A 19,020-nucleotide genomic window follows, 5' to 3' on the forward strand; every position below is an offset into this window, starting at 1 on the left:
CACTCATCTTGGTAATGACATTTATGATATTTTCTTGACAGAGAAAAACAAATTGGGGAAATCGAATCTCTATTTGATTCCCAGGACCTCAGTGGTCTACCTAATCTCAGTTGACTAAACTGATTTAGATAATCTATCTTCTGTGTTTGTTACCAACATACATGCCTGCAGGTTCTGAATCCCTTTTTTAAAAATATTTTGTTTATTTATTAGAGAGAGAGAGAGACAGCAAGAGAGGGAACACAAGCAGGGGGAGTAGGAGAGGAGAAGCAGGCTTTCCGCCGAGGAGGGAGCCTGATTCGGGGCTCCATCCCAGGACCCTGGGATCATGACCCGAACCGAAGGCAGACGCCTAACAACAGAGCCACCCAGGCACCCCCTGAATCTCTTTTTAAATCAACAGAGACGCAGAAGGGATTTTCTACCAAAACAGCAATAAGTTCCGTTTCCAAATCTGACATAATATTATTTATTTCTTCACTGGGCTCTAAGCAAATTCTTTGAGTGAAAACTTTACCAACAAAATATGGAGTGTGCTTCTGTACTTGGATGACCTTGAGTCCTTCTGACCCCACCCCTCTTCGCTAGGGAGCGGTCTCCATCCACACTGACGGGGAAGGTCAATCAGCTGGAGCTGATTCTCCGACAGCTGCAGACGGACCTTCGGAAGGTGAGGGACCTGTCGCGAGCCACCATCGGAAGTCTGTCCTGCACAATCACCCCTTCCAACCAGTAGAAATAAAAATGAAGATGCTCAGGAAAGATTACCACCCTAGTCAAAGCCAAACAGAGACCCCTAAGGTCTAATTCTCGTTTCTAGCCTGTAGCTTATATTTTTTCACTCTAAGGGGACCCAAGAATTGCAGGAAATAGGACTGCACAAGGGTGACCCCTCTGGGCCGCCAGTCTTCAGAGCAAGGTAGAAACACACAGGCAAGTGTTTTTTGGTTCAGTGAGTGATCAGTTGTACCAACAATTCAGGAGCTGACCTGAGAGGAGTTAGTTGCTACCGGAAAGCCTGTTTTCCCTGAGCTGTTGTATTCCCATGGAGTCAGCTACCTGACCCTCACAACTTCTGCCCTGCATGTCCAGGTGTGTGTGGCCGGTCCCCACAGAAGTTAATTTGCTGAGCCCTTGTTGTATCATCAGCCCCGCCCTGTATAGCCTTGTGCTGTCCATGGGAATGGAACAGAGTGTGACAGTGGAAGGGCAGCGGGGAGATGTCTGAGGAAGTGTTTTGTCACTGCTGTGTTTGTTGAAGAAAGGAGAAATTACAGCCAGTGTCAACGCTGGTGGAATGATCCAGTTGCGAAGGAGAAAATGGCAGGGGGAAGAGCCGGGGGGTGATGCCCTGACCTAGTGCACAAGGCGGGGGCTGGCCTTGATTCGGAGTGGGGGAGGTTTGTAGGTAAAGCACTGTGGGTGTGTGTGTGCAAACACATTCCCATGCATACATAGGTCACACACATATAGTCAGAGATAGGTTGACAGGGCTCCCCTCTGATGGTTTCTTTTTCCCAGTCATGAGCTGAGAGTGAGTGGTGGGGGGAAGGAGAAGGAGGGACTTGCGGTCAGAGGGTAAGGTATGGAGTAGTGTAAGTGCACGGGGTAATGCTTGATAGGATTTGCCAAGCAAGGCTGAAGGTACACCTGAATTTGCAGCCTCGGTTAAAGCGACCATCTGTTGGCGGAGTTAGGTGTCTCTCACCCACTTGGATGGCCACCTGTCATAGTTTGCCTGCAGTGGGGCGGCTCCAGGATACAGAATCTACAAAGCTAGAACCGGAAATGTCCTAAGCAAACCAGGACATCCCCTTGCCTCCAACTGTAGGTGTAGGGTAGTTAAAGAGTTGAATATATAAGAGTTGAGACAGGAAATCAAGACAAGGAGAGAGATAAAGAGACAAAACCCCTGGGGTGTCTGTAGGATGGGATTAAACTGAGGGACCTAGAGTGGGTGAGGAGACATGCTGTCATGGCAGCGGACAGCAAAAATAAGGTAAGACTGGTGCATTACATAATTACTGGAGGAGTAGATACTGGAGAGATGATTCTAAAAGGGTAAGAGGTGGTGGTCAGGACGTGGGAGGCTGAAGCAGGAGCAAGGTATGTGGTTTATGGGTAATGGCAAGGTACAGGGTGTGGCCAGGGGAAAGGGCTTGAGGAGGGGTGGGTTTCCGGATCACAGGGAGGAAGTGGTGGAGAGACTGGATTGGATTTGGAATCATCAACAAACATGACATGTGGTAGGGGAGAGAAGAAAAGCAAACCACATTCTAGAACCTTCCATTAGTGATGGGAGGGAATGGAGACAAGAGTAGATAATTGCGGTGAGCAGGGGCGGCAGGCCCTGTAACCTGATGCCCCACTTGTCAGAGAAGCTGAAGTTTTCGGGAAGACCCCCTCCCCCACCCCAGGCACGGAGGGATAAGCTGTTTGCTGTATGCCAGGCCCCACGTCTTCCCGCAACAGGTGGACCTCTCTCTCCCCTTAGCGAGCAGCCGGGAAAACAGTGTCCTCCGGGGAGAGCGGGGTTTCATGTGGAGGTGTGAGGATGAAGGGAGTTTCAGGCACGAGGTTGACCGTTTCAAAGGCTTTCATGGCGGAGTCCCAGTTCCGCGGGTCACAGCAAAAGGGGCAGAGGGGTCTTGCAGAGGCCGCGGGCGCAGGGGGTGCTCCGAGCCCCGCCGGGGGAGGGGACGGCCAGCTCGCGCGTGACACCGTCTGTGTGTACTCCCCCCAGGAGAAGCAGGACAAGGCTGTGCTCCAGGCCGAAGTGCAGCACCTGCGCCAGGACAACCGGCGGCTGCAGGAGGAGTCGCAGACGGCCACCGCGCAGCTGCGCAAGTTCACCGAGTGGTTCTTCAACACCATCGACAAAAAATCGTAACCCGGCCCTGGCCCGCCGGGGGTGGCGATGGGGATGGGCCTCGGGGGGACGCCCCGCGCCCCCCTGCCCCTCGCTCCCGGGAACTCTTCTACGCGTGGTTTCTCCGTGTGCTTGCCGCCAGTCGTACCTGTCTTTGCAGTCCCACCCCGTCCAGCACCATCCACCCCCGCAGGGTAGGGAGGCCCTTCGTTCCTGGAAGCCATGTGGTGACCGCAGCGGGGACAGCGAGGCCGTGTGCACGTGAATGTAACTCCCGGTGTCGAGATGAATGTAAGCCCCGGCGTGGGTTGGGGCCTCTGAGTGGGACTCCAGGGCCCCGGTGCTCTGGCGCGGGCGTCCCTCGAGACGGGAGAGAGCGGGGCTCCGCGTCCCGCACATCAGGTGACCTGGTAGCCATGGTGAAAGCAACTGACCCACAGTCGGGGCTTTAGTATTGTAAGATAAACCCGGAGACGGATAGTCAGACATATACTTTAATGTTAAAGGTGCTCTATTTTTTTGGATGTACAGTAGTTTTATTTCTCAGCCACATTATCATAGCAATAAGAAAGAGACATAGGAACTAGCTGGAGAAGCCGTGTGGGGAAAATTAAAACGAAACACTGATGTCTTTAACACTAGTTTGAATGCAGTTCGTTTAGAGACTTATTTATTTGCAGGAGCAAATGGTGCCTGAATATTAAAAGTGTTCTGAGTTTTAAGAAAAAAAAAAGATACATATGCCTTGTATATGGCTCAGTAAGCAGTCCTTCGACTCTTAGTTCACTGTGTATAGTTAACGCTCTGCTGAGAGTAGCGCACGCCTGCTTACGTCCTAGAACCTCCTAGAACCTCCCGTTGGCGGGGAGCCAGCAGAATCCCATGTATACAATGCCAAATTTGTTTATCTTTGTACAGAAGCTCTGAGGAAGTGTCTTGTATTTAACGCCCTTATTTAAGCTTATTTAACCTTAAATTGTTAATTTTATAAACTTTGGTTTGACCCGTGCTACGACGAGGGAGGTGTAGGCAGCAGCAAGCTTTGGACAGCCGAGGTTGCCCCTAACAGAGCAGAAGCAGGGCGGGAAATTCTAACAACTGGATGCTGCTAGTAACAAGTCCTTTGTATTGCTTTACCATTTTTAACTGTTCTATTTGAGATGAACATACATTTTGCTTTTTTAATAAATGTTCAAAAGAGGCCACATCAGTCACGGTGTTGTCAGGTGAATGTAGATCTGTAGCATCTCTGTGTCAGTAACCAGAGTGTATGAGAACGCGTTTGGGGTCATTTAGTGTCTTAATCCTGACTCCTGCTTTGCCACCTTCTTACCGAATCGCAGACTCGTTCGAAGGAAAGAGTAAGTCATGTCCATAGCGGCTGTGTCCACACACTCCTCTCTGTGAGTTTCACCAGCAGGATTCCTGTGCTTACAACTCAGGAAACTGAGGCTCAAGTTAAATGATTTACCCCAGCCAGGAATTTGGGTGTTGCTTACAAGAAAATACAGAAGGCAGAAAGAGTAAGAATTAGAAAAATAATCGGGAAGAGATAAACTATACATTTGAATCAAACGTAGAATGAAGAAGACGCGGACGGTGGGCCCAAGTGGGAAGGGAGCCTGGTAAGGTACAAAGTTCTCAACCTTCTGAGAACAGAAGTTTTACCAAGGATTTGGAGGAAGGAAAGTGATTTCTAGAACTTACCCTACAAGGGATGTCCTTTTTGGGCTGCACCTAGCAGGCGTAGTAAAAATATTCTTAACATTCCTCTGATGTACAAATAGGCTTCCTAAGGCTGTTTCTTGAAGTATGCTTCCAAAATGCCTCTAGTGAAGGCAGTTTTTCAGGGAGTCAGGACATTGTGAACCAGAGAGTCTCCACCCCCTCCCTTTCCTGTCAGTGTGTGCCAGGCACTGTGCCAGGAGCCCAAGAGCCAAGCAACAGGAGTCAAGACCCAGCAGGGTCCGTCTGCCAGGGGTATGCAGTCTGTATGGGGGGAAGGACATAAGATTATTTCAAAATGTGAGAGACAGAGATACAGAGTGCCTGGGATAGATTCCTTCAATAATCATTATAACAGCTGACATTGTTGGGTGGGTCCTGTGTGCCAGGCACCCTTCTGGTCCTTTTGATGTCTGCACAGCAGCCTGTGGGATAATTATTAGATGCACTCCCTCTATACAGATAGGGGATTGAGACATAGTGAGCTCAGGGGAGATGCCTATGGGTGGGAGATTTTGAAGATGGAAAGAAAGCCAGCCAGGAGAAGCTGGAGGAAGAATATTCTGGGTGGAGGGGCCACAGAGTCCAAGGGCCCTGAGGCTGTAGAAAATCAGGATGCACGGAACATAAGTAGTAACGGGGAAGTGATAGGGACATGTTAGATAGGTAAAGCCAGATCAGCAAAGAATTACAAGCTATGGTAGAGTCTGGATTTTGTTCTAAGTCAAAAGGAGACTGTTAAAGCAGGAAAGTGCAAAATAAGATCTGTATTTTTTAAAAAACTATTAGGAAAATGAATGAATGAATGAATGAATGAATGAATGAAGTGGGTGACTATTTGGACCTCTGAAGGAGAAAAGACCACCTAGGACAGGTATCTGCAAACTTCTGTGTGGGGACACATAGTAAATAATTAGTCTCTTTATATTTTAGTATTTTTAATATTTTTAAATTCTGATTACCCTGGAAAGCTGGAAGATCATTCACTCTTAGCTTTCAGGCTACCATAGCTGACTGACCCTTGGGATAAGAGAAAGAGTAGAAAAGAGAGACCAGGGGCCTCGGTGGTTTAGTTGGTTGAATGACCGATTGTTGGTTTCACCTCGGGTCATGATCTCGGGGTTGCAAGATTGACCCCCATGGCGGGCTCCCCCGCCATGGCCAGTCTCCTGGAGATTCTCTCCCTGTGCCCATACCCCTGTGCTCACTCACTCTCTCCCTTTCTCTCCAAACTAATAAACAGATTTTTTTTAAATGTGAGATCGGTTCCAGGGAGAGGTAGGCAATCACAGCTAGTGAGGTGGGACAGGTGGAGGAAATAAGTGGGTCACACTCGAAAGATAGACCCCACGGAGCTGCTGATGGGCTGGAGACAGAAGGGAGAGTTTTGATTCAGGGATAAGCCCTAAACATCAGAAGAAAGGTTGGGCACCATGTTCATCAGAGAGCTTTCCGTAGATCTGGCCAACCTTCAATAAAAGCTTACCAACAGGTGGTCCTTGGCTAGGGCCTGAGAGCGTCACTGACCAGCCGTGGATGCATGCGCTATAGAGGGCATGAAGCAGACAGAAATGTTGACGTTGTTTAGAGAAAAGAGGAACCTGACCAAAACCTAGCTGAATGGAGAGCCATCCCACCTTCCTAACGTGTACCTGCAGACAAAACCAGAAGGTTTTTTTTGAAGACATACTTCTCAGTCTACACTGGCCAAAGAGTAAATCATCGCTCAAGTCCACCCCTAAAGGGTCATGCCAAAGAATGGCCAGGATGATGTTGGCCTGTTCAAGTTTTTCCAAAGGCGCGCTTCCAGGCAACAGCCAAGCCATAGAAAAATCTCCTCACACACCTCTGTTACATGTGGCTTTGTGCAACTTGGCATCCTAGTGAACACTGTTGGTTACAAAATGTACCCTTCACTGACGAAACACTTTGACTTTCTGGAACATTCACCGAGTACAAACTAATTAAACATTGGAATATAGCCACTAGAATTATTTTTTACTTTGGAATAATTAATATTCAGCAGGTTTTTTTTCCAACCATATGGAGTAATCTATTGTGTATTAAGGCCAGTCAACTATGTGACAGAGTTAATTTGTATTTTAGAGGCTTCCATCCTGCTATTTGTATCAAGGAGCAGGTGGTTCATTAAAAATACAAGTTAAATTTGGGAGGGGGATAATCCCAGGCCTGCTTTTGCTGACCTCACAATTCTCCTTTGAAATGCCAGGACACTTGTTGTTCTGCTAGCCCATTAAAATGCAAAAATTGATTATCTATCAATAGCCAAAGCCTTCATCAAACTCAGAGCCATAAAACTATGGCTTCCTATCTATAGATTCAAAGAGATATCTATAAAAAGACAGTAAGAATAATACTCTTGATGACTTCTTCATGAAGCGCTATAACTGGTTAATATTGGAATATGGGGATATTAAAATGACTTGCTCCTAGTATAAAAATATGAGGCTGAGAAACCTGGAATTGTGGTTTAGAGTGAGTGCTGACATCAAATTTAGACTGACCAGCCATGGAGAAACTGTGGCATAGACCTTTGTAGAGTCAACCCAACTTTTGTTCCCAACCAGCTGGGGGGCATGTCACTACAAAGAAGCCGCCATCTTTACATCTGCCATCCTCACCACTGGAGTCATCATGCAATATTTTTCGGCAAAACTTGTAAGAGGCAAGTCCCAGCTTCTGGAGATTATAAAATAATCTCAGATCTACTGAGGTCAAGCCAATGTATGTCCTTGAGAATTTCCAAGTTGGGATGGGGGAGGAACCAAAGGAAGTGATACAGATTTTTACATTTGCACCTTGGAATTACTGTCAAGGGTAAGTTGCAAGTCGCTTGAGTGCTTGTGGATTTGGGGCTTAAAAATTTAAAACCACTCCCCTAGATCTAGTGTTCAGGCGTGCTACTTAGTAGCGGAAAAGAAAGTAAATAGAGTTGACTGGGTTTCATTCAACACCTGCTTCGAGGCAGGTGGGAGGTAAATGTGTTTGTTTATGCTCCACAGGATGGAAAATAGCAAGAAACCTGCCCAATCCAAGGCATGGGTTGGGTTTCTGACCTGTGACCTCCAAATTAACCCAAAGACCAAGCTTCCTGGCTTCTCAACAATGCGAATTAGGCAGAAGCTTAAGCACAAAGAAAAAGTCTTTTTATGAATTTTAAAAAAGGCTTAAATCATCACCCCCAAAGGTGACATTCTTGAATTTTTAACATGGAAGATTTGGGTTTGTAAGTTACCTTAAAAATAAAAAAATCCTTTAAGCCCTTCCAGTTTATCTTAATATCCAAAAAGGCACTGCCCTCTTAAATCCTTACACTCAAGATTTTGGTACAGCTGTTTGCAGACCCAGAAGCACACCAGCCTCTGGTTCTCCTCCATAATATCAGAGACCTGCCTACAATGTGCAGAGCAGCTCGGGTTTTCAGAAGAGCAAATTTTAAAAAATCATCAGCTCCCTTGACATGCAAATGTCCTTTTGCTGATAAACTAGAGCCGAGTTATTAAAGAACAAAATTAAGGGTTAGATTACCTATATCCTGGGCATCGATACCCATCGATCGGATGGTTAGGCACTGGTGATTTTGTTGTCTGAATATTCTGCTGCTCTCTTGGCCTCCTCACATGCAGCGAAATCATGATGAAGCCTGTGCTCAAGGGGCATTCCCAGTTGTAGCCTTTCAGTTCATTATCTGTCTCAGCTGCCTCAGAGAGAGTATGGCTACAAATACACACCTGCAGATGGAGATTTCAGACCCCGGCGGTCTCCTCTATCACTGCACATCATAGAATTAGGGTTTAGGCCGCTGGGTGCTGGTCCCTCTTCTCCGCAGCCGTGATCAGTGATAGGAAACCAAGAGGGACCTTGCTGAATGCTCCATTAAATTGGGATTAATTAAACATGGCAGTCATGTGCTCTTCTAGGATCTGATTAGACACCTTGTAGCAGTCATTACAGAACCCCATCTGGGCTGAGGGCTTGCCAAACAGCAGGCGGAGACTCAGAGTCCCCACTTCCATGACTCCAGAATTCTGAGGCTGGGCATTCTTTATCCATTTAAATTAAGTACTTGAGAACTCAAATAGCACTATTCCAGAGAGGAAGAGGCACTTGCCTACAGCAGGGCACTGAAGCCAGTTGGGTTTAGCCCCCTTCCAACTCCCACTTGATTCTATTTTTTTTGCTACTATTGAACTATCTGAAGGCCATTGCTCAGCCAACATTGTCCTCAAACCATTTCATTTCTGAGTGGCTGGGCTAAGTGGAGTCTTGGTGGGGACCCAGGTAAAGAGACTGGCGTATATGGGGCCACACTGTTTATACTGATCCCATTGAGATTATCTCTGAAATCAAGTTTTTCTCCCTAATTTAACAGATCTTGTTCTGTTCTTTCAAAGCAAGAGCCTCTTCACTGATTTGTCCTGAAATGTACAACCGACCTAAACTTGGCTGCCCTAATTGTCTACGGTCTCATCATTTGTATGAGGATCATTCCTGCCCTTGACTGATTTCCAAATGCAAGATTATATTGCTTTAAATACTATCCACTAACATAGCCACGTGTGGAAAGATGTCTATAGAACCCTCCCTTCTTTTGTCCAAAGAACCAATTTGGGTACATGAACTTCATTCTACCACATAAATACATTCTATTAATGGATGTGAACATCACACTTATAGATGTACACTCTAGTTATAAAGGATTTTTTCCAGTATAAATGACCATTTTCAATATTCTTGCTTGGAAATCTTGACTCCTCAGCCCTCTTGCAGTAACCCTTCGCTCTTAGAGAAACCCATTGCCTTTATTCTTCTCCGAGACTTCATCGTACATGGCCTTGTTCCTCCAGAGTTCTGCCTTGTGATGAATCGTATTATAAAGGAATGGACACTTGGAATGAGTGTTGGCGACAATGGGAAGAAAAGGGAACTCTTGGCGTTGTTGACGAGAATGAGGAATGCTGCAGCCACTGTGGAAAACAGTTTGGTGCTTCTTAAAAAATTCAACCTAGAATGAGCATTTGACCCAGCAACTCCACTTCTGGTCATTACGCCCCAAAAAACTGAAAGCAGGAACTTGAACAGATATTTGCACACCCATGTTTGCAGCCGCAGTATGGACAGTAGCCAAAAGACGGAAACAGCGCAAGTGTCCATGGATGGATGAGTGGATAAGAAAATGTGATCTATCCACACAATGGAATTTCATTCTACCTTAAAACAGAAGGAAATTCCGACACTTGTCACAACACAGACAAAGCTTGAGGACATCATGCAGGGTAAAATCAACCAGCTACAAAGGGACAAATCCTCTATGATCCCCGGTACACGGGGTCCTTATAATAGTCAGCTTCACAGAGATGGAAAGTAGAAAGGTGGTTGCCAGGGCTGAGGGAGGGGAAATAGGAAGATGTTATTGAATACGGACAGAGTTAGGGGAGTTTGGGAAGATAAATAGAGCTCTGCGGATGGACGGTGTGGTGGCGGCGTACAGCGTGAATGCGTTTGGTGCTGCTGCACTGTACCTTTAAAAATGGTTAAGACGGTACATGTAGTGTCATGTGCATTTCATCACAATTAAAAATGAAGGATAGGAATAGGGACCTGAAGGAGTCAGTCTGCAGGGCCTTGAGGTGTAGATAAGCACCGAGAAACCTAAAAAGCTTAAATTCCCCCAAAATAGAGGTGGTTGGAACAAGGCAGGAAAGTCTAAGAACACCAGTGACGTGGTCTTTGGATGCTCGAGGGAAGCCGGACTTTGATCAATTGCCGTATATTCAGAGAGAAGACGCGTCATCCCAGAAACTTGGCTCTGGAGCCCGCAGGAGAAGCAACAGAGGAAAAAGGAGCCCTTCTCCCTGAAGAGTGATTAATTTGGTAATTAATGTGTAGAAGAGGAAGAACGATTCTGAAATGTTTGCTCCAGGGCCTAAATTTTCACAGTTAGTTCTGCAATTGGAGCATCTGGCAGGACAGTGAGGTGGGGTGAACTGAAGAGTGAGATCAGACACCAGGGCAGCAGGGGAGGGGATTAAAGGCGGACAGCTTTAGGGGTGCTGGAGGACTCAGAGCCTGAAAACCATGGACAAGAAAATTCTTCGAAATAAACAGACCATTTGGAGAAGCCTCTGGTACTGATTGGGAAAAAGAACCACCAAGGGACCAAAACCTTCAAATTCTCACTCTATGAAAAAGACGACTGCATCCTGGATAGATGGGCCAAGGGCTGGGGGACTCAGGCGACACCCAAACTATAACGTGGCCTGCCCTGGCTTGTTCGTCAGCCATGTCGAAGGAAGGGTCGTGTTTGTGAATTTCGGGCCCTGATTGTATTTGGGGTCAGGATATCCGTCTTCCAAATCTGATTAATCTCCATCAACTTAGGACCATCAGGACTGAAAGGTAAGAAGAAGGAAGCATCATGGGACACCTCTGAGGTGAAGAATTACTGGGGAAACCCTCACTTTTCAATACTGCTTTAATCGTAAACTGAACCCTATTGGACCTGAGCAGTCAGGGCCCAGCCCCCACACCCAATTTTCACCCCGGCCATGGAACACTTGAGTGTAATCAAGTCACAGATGCAGAACAGGTCAGATTCAAGACTCTCCGTCGCCCCATGCCACTATTTCAGAGGGGCGAGGAGCACTGCTCAGTTCCTCCTTCTTCAGAAGGATGAGTGCCCAGCTCAGCCTCGCACGCAGGCGGAAAGAGCCTGGAGAGAAGGGCAGATGGACTCTGTGCTCCTGAACTACGTTGGGTCAAGGCCACACACCTCCATTCAGAGCCCCTGGGGACTTCACATTGGCTCACTCGTGAGCACCTTCCCCTGGAAAAGTCATGGCAGTTCTGAAACCTGGAAAGGTTCATTGGTAGTTCTGAAAAGGCTAACTTGGTCCTCCCTCTTACCCCTAGAAAACCGAGGTCATCAGCAGAGACTGGGCTTGGGGCTTCCTGCTAACTGCCCCAGGGCAGATCCAGCTAGAGCATCCTCAGAGCCAAGGACGGAGCGGGACCCAATGACACGTCTCCCAGGCCAGGGACCAGCTCACTCTCCCAGCCCATCTCCCTCGCCAAACTGAACACCTGGCAGTGAAAACAGTTCCCCTCCGCTCCAAGTTTTCCATTTTTAAAACTGGCAAGACAGAAGCCATCTAGAGGCCTGTGCCTGGCCCCTGCGAGTATCCAGAACCCGTTTTCCAGCCCCTGCATCTCTCCCAAGCCCAGGAAACAACAAGCAGGCTGTTTCCTGTTTGTGCTGCTCCGGGCCAGCATGATCGCGCACGCTGTAGCTCCAGCTAGAAGCTTCTGAGCTTCTATCGTAGACTCACTTCTGCTGGAAGGAGCTGAGACTGCCTGCCCGTAACCAGAGTCCACGGTCAGGGCAATGGCGGGAGGATATCTGGATATCTGGGTGTGGAGGACTGGAGACAGAGTTCCCTTCCTGGGGAGGGGCTCCTGGTTCTATCCACCCCTGCAGGTGGAAGCTAGCACATCTGTGTGGTTGGGTGCTAACCGCCATTGGCTTTGAGGCTGATTCTTTGGACTTTGGAAGGGGAGAGCAGAGCATGGTCAGGAGCGGGTTTGGCCTCGCTGCCTTTATGGCAAACGGTGACCCCGTCCCAAAGAATGTGCTGGGTGGCTGGGTGAAAACCGTCTGCGGTTGAGCGGCCAGCGTGAGCTCCGGACTGCTCAGAAGGGAGCCCGTCAGGCCTCTCCTCGCTCAGGGTGCATCTCCTGTGTCTGCGCTCTGTGCCTGCATCTGCACATGGAGATCCTAAATACAGAGTACTGTCAGGCATACGGGACCCCGAGCCTCAGCTCGGCAATGGTCCCTCAGAGCATGTTCTCTAACATGGAACCACGGACTCAAAGCAATATGTGATTTTCTCCTTAGCCCTTCTGTCCCCTTGCGCATTTTTTAACTAAATGGAACTTGCGTGTAATTTTGCTCTTTGTGTGAGCATCGGAAGGAGGTAAGAGGCGAGACGGGCGAACAGGTGCACGCTGGGAGGCTGGAAGGAAGGTGCGTGGGCATTTGCGTATTGGGGTGGGCACGTGGAGGATGGGTCTTTGCCTCTGTCTCCCGGGACATGCACGCCCCACCCCGCGCGCCGCCCGGCTGCAACCACCCACCGCCAAGGCCACACTCCCTGTCTTGTCTTCCCTCTCCCCCTCTGCCTTTGAAACCCTAAGCTCGGATGCCCCTTCTCCATCTTTGCTTCCTTCCCTCTGCCTGTCAGCCTCTGCTGCGCACCTTGCTCTTTTGACTCTCTCTTGTCCCTTTTCCAAGATGAGTGGGTCCTCGACCCCAAAAAGGCCAGCACCGCCCCCAGGCTATTGCCTTCTACCTGAAACCCCCACCTCTCATCCCTTCATCTTCAAGGCCGCCTGGACCTGTTGCTTGGCTTCTTGCATCTTGAGAAACTTCTTGCTAACTACTGTCTTTCCTTTTTAAATCTGCATGTATCTTTAATTTCATGGGAGGCTGCCCCCACTGTCTACACGTGGTCTGTATGCCCCTGGGATGCCAAGTACTCATTTCCATAGCCACCACGGTCCCCTGACCCTGACGGCCTGGCCTCAGTGGCCACCAGTGGCCTACCAGATCCCAAAACGAATAGACATTTTTTTAAAGTTTTTATTTATTTAAGTAATCTCTACACCCTACATGGGGCTTGAACTCACGACCCCAGAATCAAAAGTCGCTTGCTCTACTGACTCAGCCCTTAAGGTGCCCTGGGACATTTATTTTTAATAACGATGGTCACTTTTTATTACAGTTTTCCTACATGCCAGCCCCTGGCACAGGGTAGTTTGGAAACTTTTCATATTTCCAGACCTTCTCCAGGACCCTGGGTCATGCTGCTTCTCTGACCACTGCTTCCCACCTTTCCCTGCCCCTCTCCTGTGGCCAGTCCTCCTGGGGTCACTGCCTCGAGCCAGCTATCCCAGCCTGCCATGCTTTGGGAATCACTTAGACAAACCACCTTCAGCTTTTGGGAGAGAGCGCGGCTTCTCTTAGCTGTAGCAGAACCTTGGCTTAGATCACCCCAGCTCTGTTTCAATTTCCTCTCGAGCCCGAGAGTCCCAAACCAGAAGTCTGTTCTTCTTCAATTAGTAAGCTTTCAGGTGTAATTAACAGAAACCTAATTCAAACAGATTTGAACCCTAGGAGAATCTGGGGCTTGCAGAACAGAGAATCAAGGTCAAACAGGCTTCCGAGTGGGTTTCATCTGGTGGCACAGAGGAGTGCAAGACCCCGGATCTTCCATGTCCCTGCTCCCGCGGTGGCTGCTCCAGCCTCCCTGGGTGGCCTGCTTGCTTCTTCACTTCCAGAGAGAGAAATCTCTGCCCCAAGAATACCCAGGGAGACCCTAAGGGTCACTCTCATTGGGCAGCTTGGGCCACACCCTCACCTCTGAGCCAATCACAGCAGGCAGTTTCAGCACCCCTGAAACTTCGGCCTGGGGTCAGCTTTCCCCCTCGGGTCACCCCGAGAGCAGGTGGAGCACAGGAAAGCGGGGAGGGGAGGGGCACTACCCAAGCTACTTCAGAGCCCCGTGGTGAAGGGTCGGAGTCAGGGCTAAGTAGCAGACCCAACACCGTCCTCTCCCGCCTTCCCAAACAGCTGGCGCCCTGTGTCCTGGTCTCCATCTCTGTGGGTAATGGCCATCCACCCCGGACCCGGGCCAGGGGTCAGGGGTCAGCCTGGGTCACAGCTCCTCCTCCCTGGCTACATGGAATCCATCGCCAAGATACTCTGTGTTGGTGGTGGTGGTTCTCACATCCTAAATACCTCCAGCTTCCACCCTTTCTCCCAGGCCCTCACCACCCTTCATCTGAGTGGTCTCCTGCACCCTTGACCTCACAACATGCTGCAGGGATCCAGGCATTGTGAAACATTCTTCTTCCCCTGCCGAGCCCCTGACTGAAATGCTACCCTGTGTCCCAGAAGCCTCGCCCCCTTCACCTGACCCCTCGGGCAGCACAGACTCCACTCTGCCCACTCCCTCCTCACAGGACCACCGGCTTCCCACCCCCACCCCACCAAACACCTAGTGCATCACCAGATGCCCAGTCGTCTTCCCCACCAGATGCCCTCACATCCTTCGAAATCGTGCTTGGTAATGACTTTGCATGTGAACTCTCCTGCCCCATCCCTCTCCAGACATCACAGCCACAGTATCTGGGCATGACCTCAGTGCCTTTCCCCTGGCAGGTGCCCTGCAATGGCATCACTCACCTGTCCAACCTACCTGCAAGAGATATTTGTTTTCCATGTATTCAGTTACTCTCTCAACCATTCATTCTTCAACAAACACTTCACGAGTGCCTGCTGCCCCCTCGGACACATTTCCTATCCCTTACAATTAGCCCATTACCTGACACAGAGGAGGAGTCTAGTTCACGTTTGTGAATGTGGTACACCCATTCACGGGTAACAGATGCCCAAATTAATCCTGAGAGTCCCCTTATTCTGATACTGCTGCCAGGGACACACTTGAGTTCTAGAAAGTTGTATACATTCCCCTCTGGGCTCCTTTCCACACAGGGCTTGTCCAAGAGGCCCCTCCATAGGGCATCCGGCGGCAGACAGCCTGGGGTCCAATTCTGGATTCCAGCTCTCATGAGCTGTGTGACCAGCGACTAGCTACTTAGTCTCAAGGTGTCTCAGTGTCTTTAAAGGAGGGAGGGTGTAAGGCAGTGAGTGTCCAGTTCAGAAAGGCCGCGGGAAGTACACGGCCCCCCATCTGGGACACTCAGAGGTTGCCTTAGTTTGGTTGTCTTTGCTGACAGCTTTCGTGCTTGCCTACTCAAAGGGGACAAGCGCAACGCCGGGAGGAGGAGAACTCTGTTGTCACTGTCACCATCAATAATGCAGTAATTCCCGGCTGGGCCTCCTTGGTGCTGAAATGAGCGTGACTGAAATTCATGGCTGTGTCATTGTAGATCCGCCGGTCCCAGTGGCTGCTGTCCTCAAAAGTCAGAAGGATTAAGAACAGGCAGCGACATTCCAGCCTCTGCCAGGGACTGAGCAGCCCTTAAGGGATCATAACTAGTGGGCGGCCTTTTGTGTGTAGGCTCGTGTGTGTGTGTGTGTGTGTGTGTGTGAAGAGGGGGTGGACAGGCCCAGGATTTCCCTTGGCCTCACATCCAGTGCCAAATCCATCAAAGAATGGCAGCATAGAAGCCAAAGGGTCAAAGAACTGGTTACAAATGTGGTTGAAGATGAAGAGTCATCTCTACCCAGGAATTCATACCGTGTAGAGGAATGGCATGCAGGACGGTCTGATTGCCACATTCCAGGCTCCTGGAATCAGCTCGTAGACGTTCAGGCTGGTGGATTTTCCAGGTCCCAGACTCTCTCTCAATTGGTTCCTTGATGCTCGCTCCCACTTGTTCTATCCATATGGTAGGAGATTATGTTTGTAAACTTGATTGGAAAAGGCTTTAGTAAGCAGAGTCCAGAAAGGATATACCAAAAGAGAAAAATCTGATTGACTTCACTAATTCAAAAGTCAAGATTTCCATTCAAAAACTAGCATCCGAAGCCAAGTTAACAAATGGGTGAAAATACTTCTGGGGATAAATTGTATCCATTTTCTATAACCAATAAATGTTAGTATTTAGAATATGTGACGAGCTCTTGCAAATTATCCAGGGAAGGAGGATAGATAAAATAGAAAAGCAGTCAGTGTATGTGAGTGGGTAGGCATGTCACGGAAGGAGGGGATTCCAGATCTGATGAATATATGGAGAGAGACTCAGCCTCGCCAGCAATCAGAAAAATACAAATGACACAGAGAAATAAAATGACCCACTCTGATTGGCCAGAAATCAAAAGTTGCGTGATAGCCATTGGTGCTGAGGTTGTGGGAGGGGCCAGATTGCCCGAGCGTGGCTATTTGGAAGGCAGCCAGGCAGTGTTTAGTGACATTTGGGAAAGAAATACCATACTATCCTTTTTTTTTTTTTTTCCTCATGTGTATATATTACACGTATACCAAGAAAAATTTCTTGTTTATGCAGAAGGAAACGTGTCTGGGGATATTCGTCATGGTGTGGCTTTGACAGTCAAGTGTGGGCTAAGACCTAGGCATCCATCCCTAGCAGGGAATAAGACATGATTTTGTGTCCATGGGGAGACTCCCTGCAGCACAAACTAGGCGTAAACTAGGTCTGCAGAGAGCCAGCCATTAGGCCTCCACAGCATCATGGTGAGCGCAAAAGTAAGGAAAAGGAGAATTTAGATACAACTTGATGCCATTTAGATATAATTTGAAACACACATACCACAAAGCAACAAAGTATATTTTTATCAACATAAATATGCATAAATTAAGGTCTGGAGTTTGGAAGGGAAAGACCTCTATGAACCTCATGAGAGTAAATGTAATGTACAAGTGAGAGGGACTGAGGACAGGGGCTAAAGGGAGAAAATTAAACCAAAAAAGCAAAAGAGGAACCTTCTATGGATCTAAGTTTGCCTTGAACTTAGAAGTGTTGTCAGCCCAATTCTGTGCACCAAGAGAAAGGAATGGAAAAAATTTCGACCTAGTGACTTTCCTTGTTGGTCCAGGTCCCAAGGCAGGTGCTCGCCGGGGCCAGGTCTATAACTGGCAAGCCCGGGGCAAGGTGAAGATGCAAGTCTCCTGGTTCAGCAGCAGGGAGGCAGTGCTGGTAAAGACACTAGAACGTAACACTGCTCTGCTTCCTCCTTCTCTCTCTCTCACTGCCTGCCTGCATGGCATTTACAACGGGCTATTTAACATCACTTCCTTGGACACAGTGTATCTGTTGGGTGAGTGCAGACCCTCACGGGTTCCTGGGGACCTCACCCTAGGGCTCAGCAGGGTCCCCCTGACTTCTGCCAGCCCATAGCAACCCCCAAGCAATTGCAACCTCCCGGCTAGCACAGGCTCAATATTTGGATCCGGGAAGAGCAGGAGGCTTGCCCACACTGGGTCCCCGGCTCTTACCTTACTGAAGGCCAACCTTGACCCTCTTAGTACCCAAGCTCAGGTCTGCACTGGGCAGGAAGATGATTGTGGCCATCGGTCGGAGGGGGAGCCCCAAGGGAAGGAGAGCCGGCATCTGGGGACACATTCAGGGAGGCATCGGGGGAAGATGGCACAGAGTCAAACAAGCCGCAGCACATGCTGCACTGTCCCATCAGACCGCATTTGTGACACGCAAACTCAAACCTTAAATTATTAAGAATTTAAGATGACCACAGAGTATTAACCCCTGTGATCCCACATCCATGCAGCTGACCATGATGCTTACAGACAGAGCTGATTCCTTCTCTGGGATGGAACTCTGGACCTCACCACATGCTCTGGGTGCCTGCCTTCCTTCTTACAAGCCAAGTGACAATTATTGGAGCACTTTATCAGTTGGTGGCTGTGCCATTAGTGCTTCAGCATGAGCCGTAGTGGGAGTCTCTCCATCATGCTCGATTTCCAGCATACCCATGAGAGTTCCCCATAATTTTCTTCACCCTATAAAGCCATCCCCAACAAACATAGAGTCATGTGCTTGGAGGAACTGCAGCCAGAGACAAAGCTCCTGTCTCATTCTTTGTGCCTGGAGAAGAGGCATTCTAGAGCCAGTGGGACGGTGGGAGGGTTCTGGGGCTCTAGGGTTCTAGGGGGAATGGGTGCAGCCCGGTGTCTTCTTGGACCACCCCTTTCAATCTGCAAGCAGGGAGCTGGTGCGGATAAGAGAGGGAGCTGTTGAGGGGCGAGAGCCAGCAGGCATCAGAACTCAGCTCTCCTGGCTTCTACCCCACGTCGCTTGCTGATGCCCCCTGTCCCTGGCCTCACCTCCCAGCAGGTGCTGTCCCAGGCACACCTGAAAGCCGGTCCTCAGTGAATCATAGCATTTTAGTTATAACTCTCTCCCCCGTGGGCCTAGTCCACATACCTACAACTTCACCAGCCGTAGAGGAGAAACTGAGGAAATGTCAGAGAAGCCGCCCACCATACTGTAGCCAGACTTGCTTTCTCCCCACCCACAGCGCCTGCTATTCTGTTGGCTCTCAAAAGGTGGCTGGGACTACCTTTTGCTCTGTCATGTCCTTTAATGCTTCTGGAGTGTTCTCGAATGTTTTAGATAAAGTCTGTTTCTCTTGGTGGGTGTGGGTGTGTGTGGGGGTGTGCTTCAACCCACTACTTCCCGGGGGACTCACCAGCTCTGATCATTTCATGGTCATCTTCTCCAGAGTCCAGAGTCCAGGAAGCTTGCCCCACACTGCCCCTCAACACAACACACACACACACACACACACACACACACACACACACATACACACACACATACACACACACTTAACAGGATCTCCATCTGAGGGGCTCACGGCCTGTCAGGAAGACCACCAGTGACCCTATGGGGGCAGTGGGAGA

General features: G+C 49.0%; 1 protein-coding gene across 5 annotated transcripts in view; it reads left to right on the forward strand.

Annotated features, from left to right (window-relative positions):
- Positions 1–4,079, forward strand: part of SIPA1L2 (signal induced proliferation associated 1 like 2) — a 214,622-nt gene extending 210,543 nt beyond the window's left edge. For all 5 annotated transcript variants that reach the window (XM_059397313.1, XM_059397314.1, XM_059397310.1 and 2 more), the window contains 2 exons: positions 589–670; positions 2,744–4,079. In XM_059397313.1, the coding sequence (XP_059253296.1) occupies positions 589–670; positions 2,744–2,890 (229 nt within the window). In that variant the 3' untranslated portion in view covers positions 2,891–4,079. The remainder of the gene's footprint in view (positions 1–588; positions 671–2,743) is intronic.
- Positions 4,080–19,020: the final 14,941 nt, after the last annotated feature.

Source organism: Mustela nigripes, chromosome 4 (assembly GCF_022355385.1).
Source record: "Mustela nigripes isolate SB6536 chromosome 4, MUSNIG.SB6536, whole genome shotgun sequence".
NCBI lineage: Eukaryota > Metazoa > Chordata > Mammalia > Carnivora > Mustelidae > Mustela > Mustela nigripes.